We start from the raw sequence: 18,646 nt of genomic DNA on the forward strand, positions 1-18,646 counted from the left end.
TTGGTGGAGGCCAAACGGAAGTGGTGTGAATTTTAATGGCGCAAGACTGCGATGAAAGCTGGTGAAACGGGCTTTCGATGTAAGCTTTCGATTAAAAATCATTTGATGTGAAAACTCATTTATAAGTCGAAAGAGGAAAGAAATCTCAGTGATAGTGGTCTGTTACAAGATTATGTAATATTGTATAATCAGATTCAGATATTGTGGATGAACCAAAACAGACATTAATATTAATTGTTAGCAGTCGGTGGCCCATTGGCAGAGACAAAGCCCCTTAAACACCTAAAGGTCCTGGGTTTGTGTCCCCGGAAGTAAAAGAAACCCGCCTTTCAAAAAAGAATATATTTATTGCTAGCATATAAATTCATAGTGACAATTTACTTTCCATTAACTATAATACATTTTTTTATTAAGCTGTTCATTGATTAATTCTAATTAATTCACCTACAGTTCAGTATATCAGATATTTTTATAATATAACCTTTAACAAAAAAATAACATTTGTATCATTAAAGAAGTAAAAAAAACTAAGACTTTTTGAGGAATTCACCAATAAGTCCTTTGACTACATGTTTGACTGATTAAATCTCCAGACTTTGTAAACTAACAAAACAAAACTTTTTATAAATGTTGGAGACTTAAGTGAATCACATATAAGAACCATTTTGCTGTTTTTATAAAAGTTGAAAGATTTAGGATTGCAAAAGGCAAAGACTTTTGAAAATAGAAACAAACAAAATCCAAGGACTTCATCCTAAAGTTTCTTAAAGTTAAGGGATCTAATCATGCAAAAACAAAGTACGAATAGGCCTGTAAACGAACCGAAAGTTCAATTAACTGTCCATAAACGGTTCAGTGGAAGTTCGTTTATGTTTGTTCATTTAATAAACAAAGAACATGAACAAAAAGTTTGTGTTCATTTAATTAAATGAATGAACATGAATACATGTTTCATTCATTCATTTATGTCTGTTTATGTCCAATCATGTTCGTTTACATATTAGTCGAAAACATATGAATATTATTTGTATTTTACAAATTATATCACCTTAATATGTTTTATATTTGTTCGTCTGTATTCATTTATGTATGTTTCTATTCATTACGTGAGTTCATATACGTTTATTTGTTTTTGTTTATCTTTGTTCAATTATGTTCGTGACATATTCGTTTAGATTTTAAATGAACAGTCGTAAACGAACACGAACATGTTCATTTATTAAACGAACGAACACGAACACAAATATTTGTACGATTAAGTGTTCGTGTTCGTTTACAGGCCTAACTACGGATACTTGCACACAAATTTAGCAAAAGCTTACCAATATTTGGGAGTTACAATTCACCAAGTGATAAACTCAAGAGAGGTGACTCATCCTCACCAGAAGGCAAAGATTCAGCCATAGTTGCGGTTGGATCAGGGTCCTCTATGTCATTATGGGTATCAACGGTTTGACCATCATCCAGTTATTACATTGGCTTGAGAAAACAGAGGAGTAGCGTTTTCCCAACGATTCTTGACAGACAAAAACCTAATCAAGATTAACATAAACCGGATGAGACACTATACTTTCGGAAAACTTTACTCCTCTCTTTTCTCAAGCAAATGTAAAAAGCGGATTGACATCCAAGCTTTACTAACACTCACTACTCGGATTAACACAAGCCTAATCAGGATTAAACGCGTATTTGTAAATAATGACTTATTAACCATACCAGAAGATTCTTGGGCCTTTGTTAGAACTGATGAATAATGCATCGTATAGCTTTCTCAATTGATTCTATTCTAAAGGTAATGTTTCAAAAATGTCACTGTTCTCTGCATCATTTGCAAAATGATATAAAGCCTTGACTGAAGACGTGCACGTCACTGGAACCTTAATGCAATCATTCACCACATCCCACAACTATTGCTGACTTGTGCATCATCTGGCAATCGCATTATGATCTAACAGTAAAATGAAAAATGGTTAACGTTTGGAACAGAAACATTTGAAAAAGTACTAATAGAAAAAAAAATTAAAATAAAAAACCCTTGCTTTATGAACATAACTATTATAAGATATAAGAGTAGTTTCTTTATCAAGCACAACATTCCATGTAAAAATTTATTATGTTTCAAGATGATTTAGTACAAAATAACTCCAAGTTGTTTAGATACACCATTGAAGAAAGTTATGCTCCAAATAGTTAAATGATATTACAACCAGCAGTGTTGGAAAAATCGGATTTAATCGCCAACTAATCATTGCTAATTGTTCCTAATCAGTCCTAATTCCGGCCAATTCCAACAATTTCAAAATGTGTGTGTGTATATGTAACCGGAATTACATATAAAACAGAAAATTGCATATAAAAATTCGAATCCGATTGATGGCTAGTGAGTTGTAGAACAGTGACAAGCAGCCAGTAATCATTAACTTAAGTGGTTTAAATATTAAAACCTAAGGGCGCGTTCGTTTGACAGAATTCGTGGGAATTCAAAAAAATTGGAATTAAAATCCCATGACATCGCGTGTTCGTTTCGTTGGAATTGGAATCTTAATTCCATTTTGATGTGTCCGGTTGTTAAAGAATTGGAATTGGAATTCAATTCCTTCAAATTCCTTGAAATAAAGGGATTCCAAATCCTTCTAAAATGTGGAGGATTTCAAGTGAATTCATTAGAATCTTTTCTCGAGATTTTTTTTAACGAGGACAACAAATAAAACATTTTAGTTTTTTTACCTTTTTTGTTTTTGATATATATTTTGAGTTATGAATTTATTATTATTATTTTTGAATATTTTTTTGAAGGGTTTTTTATCTTAATAGAAAACCCCTAAAAAAAAAAAAAAATCATAACGCAAAATATAAATAAAAAACAAAAAATCTTAAAAATCTAAAATGTTTCTGCTGTTATCCTCACTAAAAAAAACAATTCCAATTCGTCTGGGTGATAGATTCCAATTCATTTGTCAAACGAACACATCAAGAACGGAATTGGATTTCAATTCCTTCCAATTCCTATTGGAATGTTCAGATTCCAAATCCTATGCAAATTCCAATTCTAATTCCATTCCATTATGTGCAACGAACGCGTCCTAAGTGTTTAAATTGAATGAACTTGTAAATGTCACAATCATATATTATATTCCAAAAACTAATAAGCACATCATCCTAGCAAGCAAGGTACTACTTTCATTCAATCTCAAAGCATATGGCAACTATACTATAAATGATAATGATAATAATAATAATAATAATAAATATATACAAACAAACACCTCCGAAATAATGAATCTGACACGCGGCGATGGTTCTATTGGCAGGTGAAAAAAGGTTGATTGATACTGCGGTGGATGGTGAAGTTAGGGTTTTAGCGAAGAATTGAAAGCTTCACCTCCATGTCTATGGCGGAAGCGGGAATAATGGCCCAAATAGTTAACAACCTAAATGAAGCGAATTATTGATTTTACTGGATAGTCAATATTTTACATTGATTTTGAATATGGAATGATAGAGATAAGTTTTGGGAAAATTACGTGTGAAAATAAGGTAAAGGGCATTAAATGAATAATACATTTATTGATTTTCTTTCTTCATATACAAGACACATGTTACATTTCTTTATCATTTTAAAACGTCAATAATTTTTTTTACGATGTTTTTATTGAAAAACAAATTCACCATAATAACGAGTGTCTTTTTATCTTTTATATGAGTACCGTATTGTTATATAAAATTTAAAAAAATTAGTGGGTTTTTTACGTATTGTGTTTTACAAAATTGTGTTATACAATTGTATTTATCATTGTGTTTTTTTTTCATAGTGTTTTTTTTTCATTGTGTTTTTTACATTGTGTCATACAATTGTGTTTTTATCATTGTGTTTTTTTTTTCATAGTGTTTTTTTCCATTGTGTTTTTTACATTGTGTTTTTTAAATTGTGTTTTTCATAGTGTTTTCCATTGTGTTTTTTTCGGCGGCCCCCTGACTTTTTTCGGCGACTTTTCGGTGAATTTTTCGGCGACTTTTCGGTGAATTTTCCGGCGATTTTTCCGGTGAAATTTCTCGGGATTGTTTTCCGGTGACTTTTTTTCGGCGACTTTTCGGTGAATTTCCCGGCGATTTTTCCGGTGAAATTTCTCGGGGATTGTTTTCCGGTTACTTTTTTTTGGCGACTTTTCGGTGAATTTTCCGGCGATTTTTCCGGTGAAATTTCTCGGGGATTGTTTTCCGGTGACTTTCCGTAGACTTTTCTGGTGAGGTGGTGGCGGTGGGTGACGGTTGTGGTGGCGGCGGGCGGTGGAGTGGTGGTGGTTGTAGGAGATGAGTGAAGATGTAAGTGGGTTTTAGGTAAGTGGGTTCTTGAAATTAATTTAAGTGGGTTTTGAGATTAAAGTAAGTGGGTTTTGAGATTAAAGTGTTAAGACTAAAATACCCTCCTTCCTAGCCTTCTTAGGAAAATCAAACTTCTTATTTGAACCTAACCCTGGTTACTGAAACGTATTTGTTCATAACGATCTACGACTAACAGAATCTTAACGTCGTTAGTTTCAGGTCGCAGGAAAAATGTTTTTGGCCGGAAAACTCAACATTTACGTCCCAAACATCTTGGTAATGGTGTATCGGACATTTAGGAGCCTTTTTCTAGTAAAAGCCCCAATTATTGAGGTTGCCGGAAACCCTAGAACCATCTTCGGAATCAGTTGATGGTGCTCAAGTGGTGGTAGTTGGTTAGCGGTGAGTCAATTGGCGGTGGGTGCGGTGTTCAAGTGGTGTTTTCCGGCAACAAATTTGAATTTTCTGGCTAAAAATGTTTCTCGGCAACCTGAAACTAACGAAGTTAGGATTTTGTTAGTCGTAGGACCATTAGGTACAAATACTTTAAAAGTTGGGACCATCAGTAGCCAATTCATTATTTGGGACCAACGGTGACCAAAAGGCAATAGTTGGGATCATTAAAAACCAATATACCATTTTATTATTATTATTATTATTATTATTATTATGAGGAAATTGGATTTTAATAATCCCACCGAACTGAAGGTTGTTGGCCGATAATAATCTCAACTAAGTTTATTTTTACTGGTGTTCCCAAATTAAAAAAAAATTGGCTCTTAGTGGTTCTCTGTTAAAAAAACTTAACGGCATTAAGTTTTTATCGAATTTCAAACTGACTTTTTAGGGATTTTGATAAGAAGGATGATATGGGTTGATTGATATAAAACTTGGCTCGAAATTATGCTCCAAACAGCTTAATTAGTACTTTAAATCGGGTATTTGAACTTACAATTAGCAAAAATTAAGTTGTTTGGAGCCTTATTTCGAGCCAAGTTTTATATCAATCGGCACGTATCATCATTTTTATCAAATACCTTAAAATTTTATTTTAAAATTCGGAAAAAAACTTAACGCCGTTAAGTTTTTATTAACGGGGGACTATTGTGAGCCATTTTTTAAAAAATTTGGGACCATCAGTGAGAATAAACTAAGTTGGGATTATTGTCTGTCAATAGCATTTAGTTGAGTTTATTAAAATTCAATTTGCCTAGATTTTCACATATAGACTTCACATAAGTAAATATGCATTCTCTTAAAGTATAAAATCAAAATTATATTTAATTATTGACATTTTCATAATTCACAATATACAAATGGTATAATATTCAAATAATTTATATTTTTTTTTGTTCTTATTCTTATCGACCAAAATCAAATAATTATTATGCTTGAATTAAACTTATTTATGTAAAATTAGCCATTCTTATAAATATGCCATTAAAAATCATTAAAATATATAATATACACACATATATAATATATATGTTACGTTTTCTTTATTTTCCATTCGTGTGTAGCACGGGTAACTATGTTGTTTATTTTTGCGTACCTGGGTGATGAATTCGACCAAATATTTAAACCTGTGATCTTGATTTCAATCTTCATAAATAATAAGCAGCCTAGATTAATCTTTGAATCGTGTGAGAATTTTCAGATAAACCTATTTCGCCGGTTACACACGATTGATTTATCGGATAAGACAGAGATTTCTCTTAATTGGAATTGGATTTGTAAGTTTCTGTAAGTGCCATGAAGAACAGAACATGATAACCGACGTTATGTTCTTACTTTTCGATCTATCGAAAACTCCTCTGTATGTGGCCTCCATCATATTAAATAACATTGATGTAATTGGGTTTAACCCAAAACCCAACTAATTAATAGCCCACTGATAATAATAACTTAAGGCCCATGTTATTATTCAAATAACAAAGTCTAAATAATAAGACCCAAATAACATCTAGAATTAAATCGAGCACACACTCTCGCGTCACCCAACTCGTTTAATATCTAACGTTATTTACTTGATCGACAAGCTAATCCAATATACTAAAATACACATTGATACACTAAAATTACCAACAATCCTCCCCCATTTTAGTGATATCCATGATTAACTTAAATATTCTCACATAAACTCAAACGTATGCATAAATGAAATGTCGTGACGATTGAATTTCATCTTAGTATATTACACATTCCAAATATTCAAATATCAGGGTGTCGCTACGGATTGAACCCTTGCTATTCATAGTGAATACTCGAAGATAATACACACATACGTTTATAAATCCAAATTCCACTTGACACAATATTTTACCAGCCTATGTCTCAATCCTTCAAAGAATATATCAAAGCTCAAGTCCAAAGCTTCTTGAAGCGGCTAAACTTCATATTCTTATAGGTAGTTCATTAATCTTGCACCCACACTACAATTTTTCAATGAACTATTAAGAAGCTATACTTCAACCTCCTTTATCTCGCGGTCTGAACAATACCTTGGGATGATACTACTAATGTGTTCCAATGTCTAGATGTTAAGCTTTCCACATTGAATTCAGCATCTAATATCATATTAGATAGGAATTGGGTATCTTAACATAAGAACTTTTATATGGACTTTAAACCCATCCCTATAGCTTATTTATTCACGAGATCTCTTCCTAACTCTTTAGTTAGAAAAACGATGTTAAATAGGGTTTTCACAGGTTTTCATAACTCAAGTGGGTTTTCATTTTATACTTTGCCTATATATATATATATATAATAGTTCTAAACTTTATTCTAAATAATGAATGTGATTTATGCATAATACAAATTCAAGCTATACATGTTCAAAACAATTGAAAACAAAACAATTAAAAGCTAAGTATGAAACGAAACAACAAAAATAAAAGAGTAATCTTAATGATAATAGAATTTAGAATGTGAATAACTTTAAATTTAAACAATATGAACAAAAGAAAAAACACAATTTCAATAAAACACTGTGAAAAAATACCCCAACGCCCTTTTGTTGATAAATTCCATACATTTAATCTTAGTAATCTATTAAAAAATACACATCCACTTAGTTATACAACTTGCACCAAAATACCCTTCTAGAATTGAAGGAAAACTTAAACAAACCATAATTCATAGTTCATTCCTATAGGTTAACCAAACAAGACAAAGGAATGGTAACGATCTATTTCATTCACTTGTCCATTCCATTACTTTTCTCATTCCATTTCCCATTCATTCCATTACCTCCAACCAAACATATTTTTCTCTGTTGTTCAATTAAATATATAATACTTTTGTATATATTTATCATTATAGTTTTCTCTCTCTTCAACTCACAACCAATTCAACAAACATTAAAAATTAAATTGAGGCAAACAAATTTTTCAAAATTTGTAAAAAATCACAACATTTTCTCTCTCCGTCCTATAATTTACAAATTCCTAAAACATAATGATGCTTTACTGTTGTTATCTTGACTTCTGACATTTAAAATTTTTTTCTCCTAAACCAATTATTCAATTTAATGATGACTATGACGACCCAAATCTGAACTGTTAGAAAAACTACAAGGGCAGGTGGGGTCCTATTAATTAAAAGAAAATTTAATCTATTTGATCATGGCGGAGTGGACTACTCGTTAGAGTCTCTTACTCGAGAAAAAGTCTTATGGAAAAGATGATTGTGATGATTACCTGGTGGGTTTTGTTAAGCTAGCTTTCAGAATTCCTCGGTCCTGAAACAAAGGTGTTAGGAACAAAGCGGGGAACCGGAAGCGACAACACACAGGCACAAACGACAAACACGCAGAGATAGAAAATAAACAAACACGACACAAGAATTTCATGTGGTTCGGTCCCAGCGAGGGACCTACATCCACGGCTGCAGCTAGGTTATTTCATTATTGATGCTACAAAGCCACAAATTACAATTACAATAAATAACTCCAATGAGTCTTATTATAGGATTTTAATTTTAGTGTGCAACCACAGTGGTATCATTCGAGGCATTGTCAAACGATACAAAAAATATTGCATCATGTTTGAACTACATTATCTATAGTTATAAATAAATTATTTATAGTATGCGGATACCCAAAAGTTTCTGGCTTAATCGTACGCTTCATCTTTTACCATGTATTGAGATTTATCCTGAGCGGTGATGCAAAATTATGTTTTAGTACACCGTGTGGAGCCAACCAAACATTGCAAGATAGATTCACACACGGTTTTTTACAACAACCAATTTTGGATCGGGTTTTAGGACAAAATGCTATACCCTATTAATAACCGGTGGGTAGGGTCGGAGTTAGAACAAGTTACACAATACCCGGTTATAGGTGATACCTGGTTACGGGTTTTTTTCGGGTCTGGTACCGTACCCGGTTTTACGTGCTCAGCTGACAGGAACCATGAATTAATTAGTTTGGTTGAAGAGTTATTGGGCTCCCAATCAAACAAATTGGGCTGCAACAATAAGACTGCTTCAAGCCTTTTTTTTTTTGTATCATAGATCAACAAATTGGGCTTCCAATGAATGTTAGTGAACTTTTTTGAACCAATTTTGACGGAAGGAGTGAAGGCTTGAGTATTAAACATTGTCATAGTAGGAAATTCAGTGTTGGTACTTTTTAGAAATTGTATGTAATATATAATATTTATTCATCTGTTGATGTTTTTGAAGTCGTTCGTCCTGGTCTCCTTGAATATTGTACGTATGTATGCTTTCAATGTTAATGTTCTTGTGACATAATTATTGTTTCCAACCACTGATCGAGTGTACGTGTAATATGTTCATATCCTAAGGAAAAGAAATATACAAAACAACAATAAATACTATGAAATGAAGATAAACATATTATGTTATTTAAGATTTGAAGAAAGCATTTCTCTCCAATGTTCAGGTGGGTGTCTTGTTCTTTTTGGCGGCAGTCGTCGCTACTGTGAGGTCTAGAATAAGTTCCCTCATTAACGGCCTAGAGTGAGGGCTTTTTTGCACGCATGAGAACGCAGCCTGGACAAGTAAATCCACTTGCTCAGCAACTTGTTCGTCAGGCGGAGGAAGGCGTTGATCTAGAAGTTCAGTCTCAGATATGCCTTTCGTGTCTTTTAACAATGTAAGGAGATCCCCTGGATGCTTACCCATTATAACTTCTAGTGTTAATACGCCAAAGCTGTAAACATCACCCTTCTCATTCACTTCCATCGTGTATGCAAGTTCTGAAAAAAAAAAGGAGAAATTAATTCAGCATCTTGTGTATACAACTAGTAGTTAAAAGGTTGATTTGTACCTGGAGCAATGTAACCAAATGTTCCGGCAAAAGAAGTCCAGTTGGATGAATCTGGCTTTAATAGCCTTGCGGTGCCGAAGTCAGACACATGAGCAACCCAATCGGAATCGAATAATACATTGTTACTTGATAGGTCCCTATGGATGACTGGCTGTGAACAATCATTGTGCATATAGGATAAGGCCTTGGCAATACTTTTAACAGCCATTACTCGTTTTTTCCAATCAAATTCAATGGCTTGTTCCTTGTGATTCAATACGCTTCTTAAGCTCCCCCCTGACAAGAACTCATACACCAAAAACGAGTAACGTGAATGTGAACAATATCCGTAGAGTTTGACGATGTTTTGATGGCGTATTTCTGTCAATGCTCGGATCTCATTTTCAAAACTCTTTAGATTTTGCACCTCACCGTCTTCTGCTGCATGAATTCTTTTCACGGCAAAAACTTCAGATGACAATTGTGCTTTATAAACAGTTCCATATCCACCAACCCCAACAATATACTTCGAGTCAAAGTCCTCCAAGGCTTCCATGATTCTCTCAAACACCATTTTCCCATCATAGTTCCAAATGGTAAATGGTTTTGCTCGTGTCTCTCGTGGCCTAATGCTTACAACATTCGGGCTTCTTTTATGGTGATAGCTTAACATGACAACAGTAAAAACTTATTTATGTAAAATTAGCCATTCTTATAAATATGCCATTAAAAATCATTAAAATATATAATATACACACATATATAATATATATGTTACGTTTTCTTTATTTTCCATTCGTGTGTAGCACGGGTAACTATGTTGTTTATTTTTGCGTACCTGGGTGATGAATTCGACCAAATATTTAAACCTGTGATCTTGATTTCAATCTTCATAAATAATAAGCAGCCTAGATTAATCTTTGAATCGTGTGAGAATTTTCAGATAAACCTATTTCGCCGGTTACACACGATTGATTTATCGGATAAGACAGAGATTTCTCTTAATTGGAATTGGATTTGTAAGTTTCTGTAAGTGCCATGAAGAACAGAACATGATAACCGACGTTATGTTCTTACTTTTCGATCTATCGAAAACTCCTCTGTATGTGGCCTCCATCATATTAAATAACATTGATGTAATTGGGTTTAACCCAAAACCCAACTAATTAATAGCCCACTGATAATAATAACTTAAGGCCCATGTTATTATTCAAATAACAAAGTCTAAATAATAAGACCCAAATAACATCTAGAATTAAATCGAGCACACACTCTCGCGTCACCCAACTCGTTTAATATCTAACGTTATTTACTTGATCGACAAGCTAATCCAATATACTAAAATACACATTGATACACTAAAATTACCAACAATCCTCCCCCATTTTAGTGATATCCATGATTAACTTAAATATTCTCACATAAACTCAAACGTATGCATAAATGAAATGTCGTGACGATTGAATTTCATCTTAGTATATTACACATTCCAAATATTCAAATATCAGGGTGTCGCTACGGATTGAACCCTTGCTATTCATAGTGAATACTCGAAGATAATACACACATACGTTTATAAATCCAAATTCCACTTGACACAATATTTTACCAGCCTATGTCTCAATCCTTCAAAGAATATATCAAAGCTCAAGTCCAAAGCTTCTTGAAGCGGCTAAACTTCATATTCTTATAGGTAGTTCATTAATCTTGCACCCACACTACAATTTTTCAATGAACTATTAAGAAGCTATACTTCAACCTCCTTTATCTCGCGGTCTGAACAATACCTTGGGATGATACTACTAATGTGTTCCAATGTCTAGATGTTAAGCTTTCCACATTGAATTCAGCATCTAATATCATATTAGATAGGAATTGGGTATCTTAACATAAGAACTTTTATATGGACTTTAAACCCATCCCTATAGCTTATTTATTCACGAGATCTCTTCCTAACTCTTTAGTTAGATCATCAGCCAAATTATACTCAGATATCACAACGTGCCTGATGAATCATGCTATGTATAATATATATAACAGTCTAGACTTTCCATTATACAGCTGACTATAACTCAAAGTCGGCACTATCACACCTGATAGAGTTTGGTGATATCGTTTTAACCACAATGGAATTTCATAATTCAAGATTCTTAGCCATTCAGCCCCTTTTATCAATTGCTACAAATGCTATAAACTCGCATTACATTGTCAATCGATGCAAATTCATTCATTAATTATCTAAGAAATGAAACATTCCCCAATAGAGAATACACATCCACTTAGTTATACAACTTGCACCAAAATACCCTTCTAGAATTGAAGGAAAACTTAAACAAACCATAATTCATAGTTCATTCCTATAGGTTAACCAAACAAGACAAAGGAATGGTAACGATCTATTTCATTCACTTGTCTATTCCATTACTTTTCTCATTCCATTTCCCCTTCATTCCATTACCTCTAACCAAACATATTTTTCTCTGTTGTTCAATTAAATATATAATACTTTTGTATACATTTATCATTATAGTTTTCTCTCTCTTCTACTCACAACCAATTCAACAAACATTAAAAAATAAATAAAGGCAAACAAATTTTTCAAAATTTGTAAAAAATCACAACATTTTCTCTCTTCGTCCTATAATTTACAAATTCCTAAAACATAATGATGCTTTACTGTTGTTATCTTGACTTCTGACATTTAAAATTTTTTTCTCCTAAACCAATTATTCAATTTAATGATGACTATGACGACCCAAATCTGAACTGTTAGAAAAACTACAAGGGCAGGTGGGGTCCTATTAATTAAAAGAAAATTTAATCTATTTGATCATGGCGGAGTGGACTACTCGTTAGAGTCTCTTCCTCGAGAAAAAGTCTTATGGAAAAGATGATTGTGATGATTACCTGGTGGGTTTTGTTAAGCTAGCTTTCAGAATTCCTCGGTCCTGAAACAAAGGTGTTAGGAACAAAGCGGGGAACCGGAAGCGACAACACACAGGCACAAACGACAAACACGCAGAGATAGAAAATAAACAAACACGACACAAGAATTTCATGTGGTTCGGTCCCAGCGAGGGACCTACATCCACGGCTGCAGCTAGGTTATTTCATTATTGATGCTACAAAGCCACAAATTACAATTACAATAAATAACTCCAATGAGTCTTATTATAGGATTTTAATTTTAGTGTGCAACCACAGTGGTATCATTCGAGGCATTGTCAAACGATACAAAAAATATTGCATCATGTTTGAACTACGTTATCTATAGTTATAAATAAATTATTTATAGTATGCGGATACCCAAAAGTTTCTGGCTTAATCGTACGCTTCATCTTTTACCATGTATTGAGATTTATCCTGAGCGGTGATGCAAAATTATGTTTTAGTACACCGTGTGGAGCCAACCAAACATTGCAAGATAGATTCACACCCGGTTTTTTACAACAACCAATTTTGGATCGGGTTTTAGGACAAAATGCTATACCCTATTAATAACCGGTGGGTAGGGTCGGAGTTAGAACAAGTTACACAATACCCGGTTATAGGTGATACCTGGTTACGGGTTTTTTTCGGGTCTGGTACCGTACCCGGTTTTACGTGCTCAGCTGACAGGAACCATGAATTAATTAGTTTGGTTGAAGAGTTATTGGGCTCCCAATCAAACAAATTGGGCTGCAACAATAAGACTGCTTCAAGCCTTTTTTTTTTTGTATCATAGATCAACAAATTGGGCTTCCAATGAATGTTAGTGAACTTTTTTGAACCAATTTTGACGGAAGGAGTGAAGGCTTGAGTATTAAACATTGTCATAGTAGGAAATTCAGTGTTGGTACTTTTTAGAAATTGTATGTAATATATAATATTTATTCATCTGTTGATGTTTTTGAAGTCGTTCGTCCTGGTCTCCTTGAATATTGTACGTATGTATGCTTTCAATGTTAATGTTCTTGTGACATAATTATTGTTTCCAACCACTGATCGAGTGTACGTGTAATATGTTCATATCCTAAGGAAAAGAAATATACAAAACAACAATAAATACTATGAAATGAAGATAAACATATTATGTTATTTAAGATTTGAAGAAAGCATTTCTCTCCAATGTTCAGGTGGGTGTCTTGTTCTTTTTGGCGGCAGTCGTCGCTACTGTGAGGTCTAGAATAAGTTCCCTCATTAACGGCCTAGAGTGAGGGCTTTTTTGCACGCATGAGAACGCAGCCTGGACAAGTAAATCCACTTGCTCAGCAACTTGTTCGTCAGGCGGAGGAAGGCGTTGATCTAGAAGTTCAGTCTCAGATATGCCTTTCGTGTCTTTTAACAATGTAAGGAGATCCCCTGGATGCTTACCCATTATAACTTCTAGTGTTAATACGCCAAAGCTGTAAACATCACCCTTCTCATTCACTTCCATCGTGTATGCAAGTTCTGAAAAAAAAAAGGAGAAATTAATTCAGCATCTTGTGTATACAACTAGTAGTTAAAAGGTTGATTTGTACCTGGAGCAATGTAACCAAATGTTCCGGCAAAAGAAGTCCAGTTGGATGAATCTGGCTTTAATAGCCTTGCGGTGCCGAAGTCAGACACATGAGCAACCCAATCGGAATCGAATAATACATTGTTACTTGATAGGTCCCTATGGATGACTGGCTGTGAACAATCATTGTGCATATAGGATAAGGCCTTGGCAATACTTTTAACAGCCATTACTCGTTTTTTCCAATCAAATTCAATGGCTTGTTCCTTGTGATTCAATACGCTTCTTAAGCTCCCCCCTGACAAGAACTCATACACCAAAAACGAGTAACGTGAATGTGAACAATATCCGTAGAGTTTGACGATGTTTTGATGGCGTATTTCTGTCAATGCTCGGATCTCATTTTCAAAACTCTTTAGATTTTGCACCTCACCGTCTTCTGCTGCATGAATTCTTTTCACGGCAAAAACTTCAGATGACAATTGTGCTTTATAAACAGTTCCATATCCACCAACCCCAACAATATACTTCGAGTCAAAGTCCTCCAAGGCTTCCATGATTCTCTCAAACACCATTTTCCCATCATAGTTCCAAATGGTAAATGGTTTTGCTCGTGTCTCTCGTGGCCTAATGCTTACAACATTCGGGCTTCTTTTATGGTGATAGCTTAACATGACAACAGTAAAAACCACGAGCAACAAGAATCCCAATGTAGGAAGTATGATCAGAACAACAATCGAAACCTTCTTTTTATTACCTTGGTTCCTTGGTTGGCTGGGACATACTAGCCCTGTGTTATTTCCACATAACCCCTTGTTGTGTCCAAGGGCCTCCATTGGAGCATCTTCAAATGCTTTCATCTTTGGAAGTGGGCCTTCTAGCTGATTAAAAGATACATCAACTGTGGTTAAACTTAACATCTCAGTGAAACTTGAAGGAATAGAGCCTGTGAGGTTATTGTGAGAGAGGTTCAACATTTGAACAACCGCCAAACCCCCAAGCTGTGGCGGTATTCTCCCAGTCAAATTATTTTCACTTAGATCAAGGGATTCTAACTTTTCCAACTTGGAAATTTGTACAGGAATAGCTCCCTCAAGTTTATTACCACTTAAGTTCAAGTTCCTTAACTTTAAGCATTCTCCTAAATTTTCATCAATTGGCCCCGTAAGAGAATTTTGTGCTAAGTTAAGTTCTTCTAAGTTATTCAAATTACCCAACTCCGAAGGAATTGCACCTGATAGCTTATTGTCATCCAAGTACAAGTTCACTAGTGAGCTTAATCTTTCAAGGCTAGTTGGGATTTCACCAACCAAGTGATTTGATGAAAGATTTAGCCGGACTAATCTTGTTGCTCCACCTAGCTCTGAAGGTATTTTTCCAGACAAGTTATTGTTGGATATCTTTAAGCTAGTTAAATTAGGACATGATCCCCAATTGCTAGACACCTCACCATAGAACTTATTGTAACTCAAATCTATATAATCCAACTCCGGATATATCCCAAAATCTTGGGAGATGTTTCCGGTCAATTGGTTATTTTCAAGGCGTACTCTAAATAGGCTGCTACAGTTTTTCAAGCTCTTTGGTACATAGCCGGAGAAGTGATTGTAGCTCACTGTGAAATGTGTAAGAAGACCGGAGATACAGATGTCGTTTGGTAAAGGACCATAGAGCATGTTGTTAGACACTGCGAACTTTTCCATCTTAGTTAGATTCATATCTAGGGGAATGGAGCCTACAAGATTATTCATGAACAGGCTCAAAGCAACAAGGGGTGTTCTCCTTCCTAATTCTGGGGGTATGAAGCCACTGAATTTGTTATCACCTAAGTGCAACTCTGTAAGCTGAGTGTAATTTGCAAAATATTTAGGGATCGACCCAGATATGAGGTTATCACTAAAGTACATCCTTCCTAGCCTACTGAAATTTTGGAAAGTAATTGGAATGGTACCTGTGATAAGGTTCTTGCCAATCTCAAGATCCATCAGATCCCGAGCCCCAGCTAGTTCGGATGGAATGGTCCCAGAAAGTTGATTATCATACAGGTAAAGGAAATAGAGAAAGGTTAAATTTCCTATTGAGGAAGGAATGGCTCCAGTAAGATTATTGGAAGAGAAGTCAATGTTTTGGACCAAACTCAGTTTCCCAATTTCTGGAGGGATGGGTCCCTCAAGCTGATTGTCATGTAAGTAGAGGAAAACTACTTGTTTGAGGTTACATATACTATTTGGGATATGACCATTAAGATGGTTACTATACAACTGGAGGGAACTTAAGTTTTTGAGGTTCCCTATGCTATTTGGGATATTACCACTAAGTTGGTTACTATACAAATTAAGGGAACTTAATCTTGTGAGGTTACCTATGCTATATGGAATATGACCAGTAAGACTGTTAGTGGTAAAATAAAGCACATCCAAATATCTTAGCCTTCCTATCTCCGATGGAATTTTCCCTGAGAAGTTGTTAGTGGCCAGGGCTAAATATCTGAGATTAGACATGTTACCAATGCTGGAAGGAATGGAGCCATACAGCAAGTTAAATGAAAGATCAAAAGTTTCAAGATTCCGTAGTGCCCATGTATCAAGATTATCAAGTGTACCTGTTAAGTTTACATTTTGAACTCTGATGCTTGTTACAACACTTTCTATAGCTCCAGTACCATTGCTGCAATCGATTCCTGTCCAGTTATTATGGCATGGGTTGCTTCCAACCCACGATGAGAGAGCTGATTGGCTTTGTTTATCAAGGCTGGCTTTCCATTTTAAAAGGGCAGATGCTACAGTTGTTGGTGTAGCGGTTGCAAGTGTAGGAACACACAAAAGATTATAACAAGAGAACAATAATACAACCGTAATGGAGAGAGACATGAAAGATCGTAAAACTGGGTGGTTACAAAATGGCATATCTCTCATTTTAAGGAAGCAAAAGATCCAAGTGTAAGATGTATGACAGACAAAAAAAAAAGTTGAGATTTGTAACCACAAAAGACTTGCTTTACTAATCAAGAATGCATGCTACTTATAGAAAATTAAATTACATATTGCCTCCCTAATGACCTATCACTTCATCATGATAACCCTCTATATTGAGTTGTTGTCAATTGCATCACCAAATTGTAGAATTACAGAAGCTTTGGACACAGTAACATACTCTTCATCAATTCTCAAGCTTTCATGGTTTCAGAATATGAATTTTTATTTTATTTTTTTGAGTTAAGTGGTTTAGATAAATTGTAATAGGTATTAGGTACATGACATGATTTGTTTTAGGAACTAATGTCATGAATTTCTATCTAACATACATGATTTGCTTTTTTTCTCTGTCGGTGCCAAGGGAGGTGGGGCGGTGTTCCCACCGGTACCAAGGCGGCATTGCGTCCCTTCTGCTCTCACTCTGTCCACCCTTATATACAGAGGGTTATGTTATATGTTAAAAACAAAATTGTCACCCTAAAACACAATGTTGTAAAAATCCAAATTTTGAGAACATATAAAAATGATAATAAATAAATACTAATCAATAATGATTCATGACGTTGTAATAACTGTCTAGAGGATAACTTCTTTTATTTTCAGAAATTTATCGATCCACAAATGAAACACTGACAAATGTACCTGACTTGTTCTTTATTTTTTGTTATCTTATCTTGACCTAACTATAAAATTCTTGCTCCCGATACAAACACATTTTTCTTAAATGACATGACTAGGAAAACGTTGAACGCTTATACATATTCTTTTGATCATATTACGACTTTCTTTTTTAGGTTGCTACATCAGACATACAAGTATTGTACCAAAACTGTAAAGACCAGTACCGACTGACTTTCCATTACATTTTCACCGTAGCATGCTAGTTGAGTACCACTAGTTTAATTAGAACGGAATTTAATCTACTCCTTATTCCAAGTCTTCTCTTTGGACTTTATGTAAAAATGAGAGTGTGATATAGCCTTAACCTAAATTAGCCAAATCACTAAAATATGGAATCAAGTCTAGCTTAAACACACTGTACACAAAAATTAAGTTTGTTTAATAAACCTGCCCAAGCCACAGCTTCGCTTATCGAGCTTGAGTGTATGAGCTTAAATGAGCCCATATGGTTTATACATGTTTATTTAATATTTTATATAGAATATAAATAACTATTACTATATATGAAAAAGTAGCTAAATAAGATATATTATTTATATATAAATATTATAATTATATATTTATATCAAAATAATACTAAATGTACAAAGATATTTTAATTAATAATAAACCACTCGAGCCACATCTAAGTTTGAGCTTGAAAAAGAAAAGGTAAAAGACTATTTACGAAACGAGCTCGAGCTATAGAAAAATGAACCTCAAAATCGAGCCCCGAGTCATTAAAGTTTACACCCTATTCACACATGCTAGAAAGTATAGTTGGTTTTATTGGTGGGAGACGTAGTTAAAAAGCAGATTGGGTCCTATTAATGCTTGGTAGAGTCCAAGTCTACGAATTCTCAATGTCATAATGCCCGGAAGAGTCCAAGTCTTAATCCTCATGTCTGAATCAACTCAGATATGCGTCTTATC

General features: G+C 34.4%; 1 protein-coding gene across 1 annotated transcript; it reads right to left on the reverse strand.

Annotated features, from left to right (window-relative positions):
• Window positions 1-9,049: 9,049 nt before the first annotated feature.
• On the reverse strand, window positions 9,050-17,195 carry LOC143592523 (uncharacterized). The gene is made up of 4 exons (XM_077072420.1): window positions 14,101-17,195; window positions 13,715-14,029; window positions 9,620-10,285; window positions 9,050-9,548 (listed from the first exon to the last, which is right to left on the reverse strand). Exons 1-4 carry the CDS (start codon window positions 16,991-16,993, stop codon window positions 9,229-9,231), a joined length of 4,194 nt encoding a protein of 1,397 aa, XP_076928535.1. The 5' UTR covers window positions 16,994-17,195; the 3' UTR covers window positions 9,050-9,228.
• Window positions 17,196-18,646: the final 1,451 nt, after the last annotated feature.

The sequence above is a fragment of the Bidens hawaiensis genome, unplaced genomic scaffold (genome assembly GCF_021521415.1).
Source record: "Bidens hawaiensis isolate Kalapana, Puna unplaced genomic scaffold, B.hawaiensis_p1.1 tig00041019_1, whole genome shotgun sequence".
Classification (NCBI taxonomy): Eukaryota; Viridiplantae; Streptophyta; class Magnoliopsida; order Asterales; family Asteraceae; genus Bidens; species Bidens hawaiensis.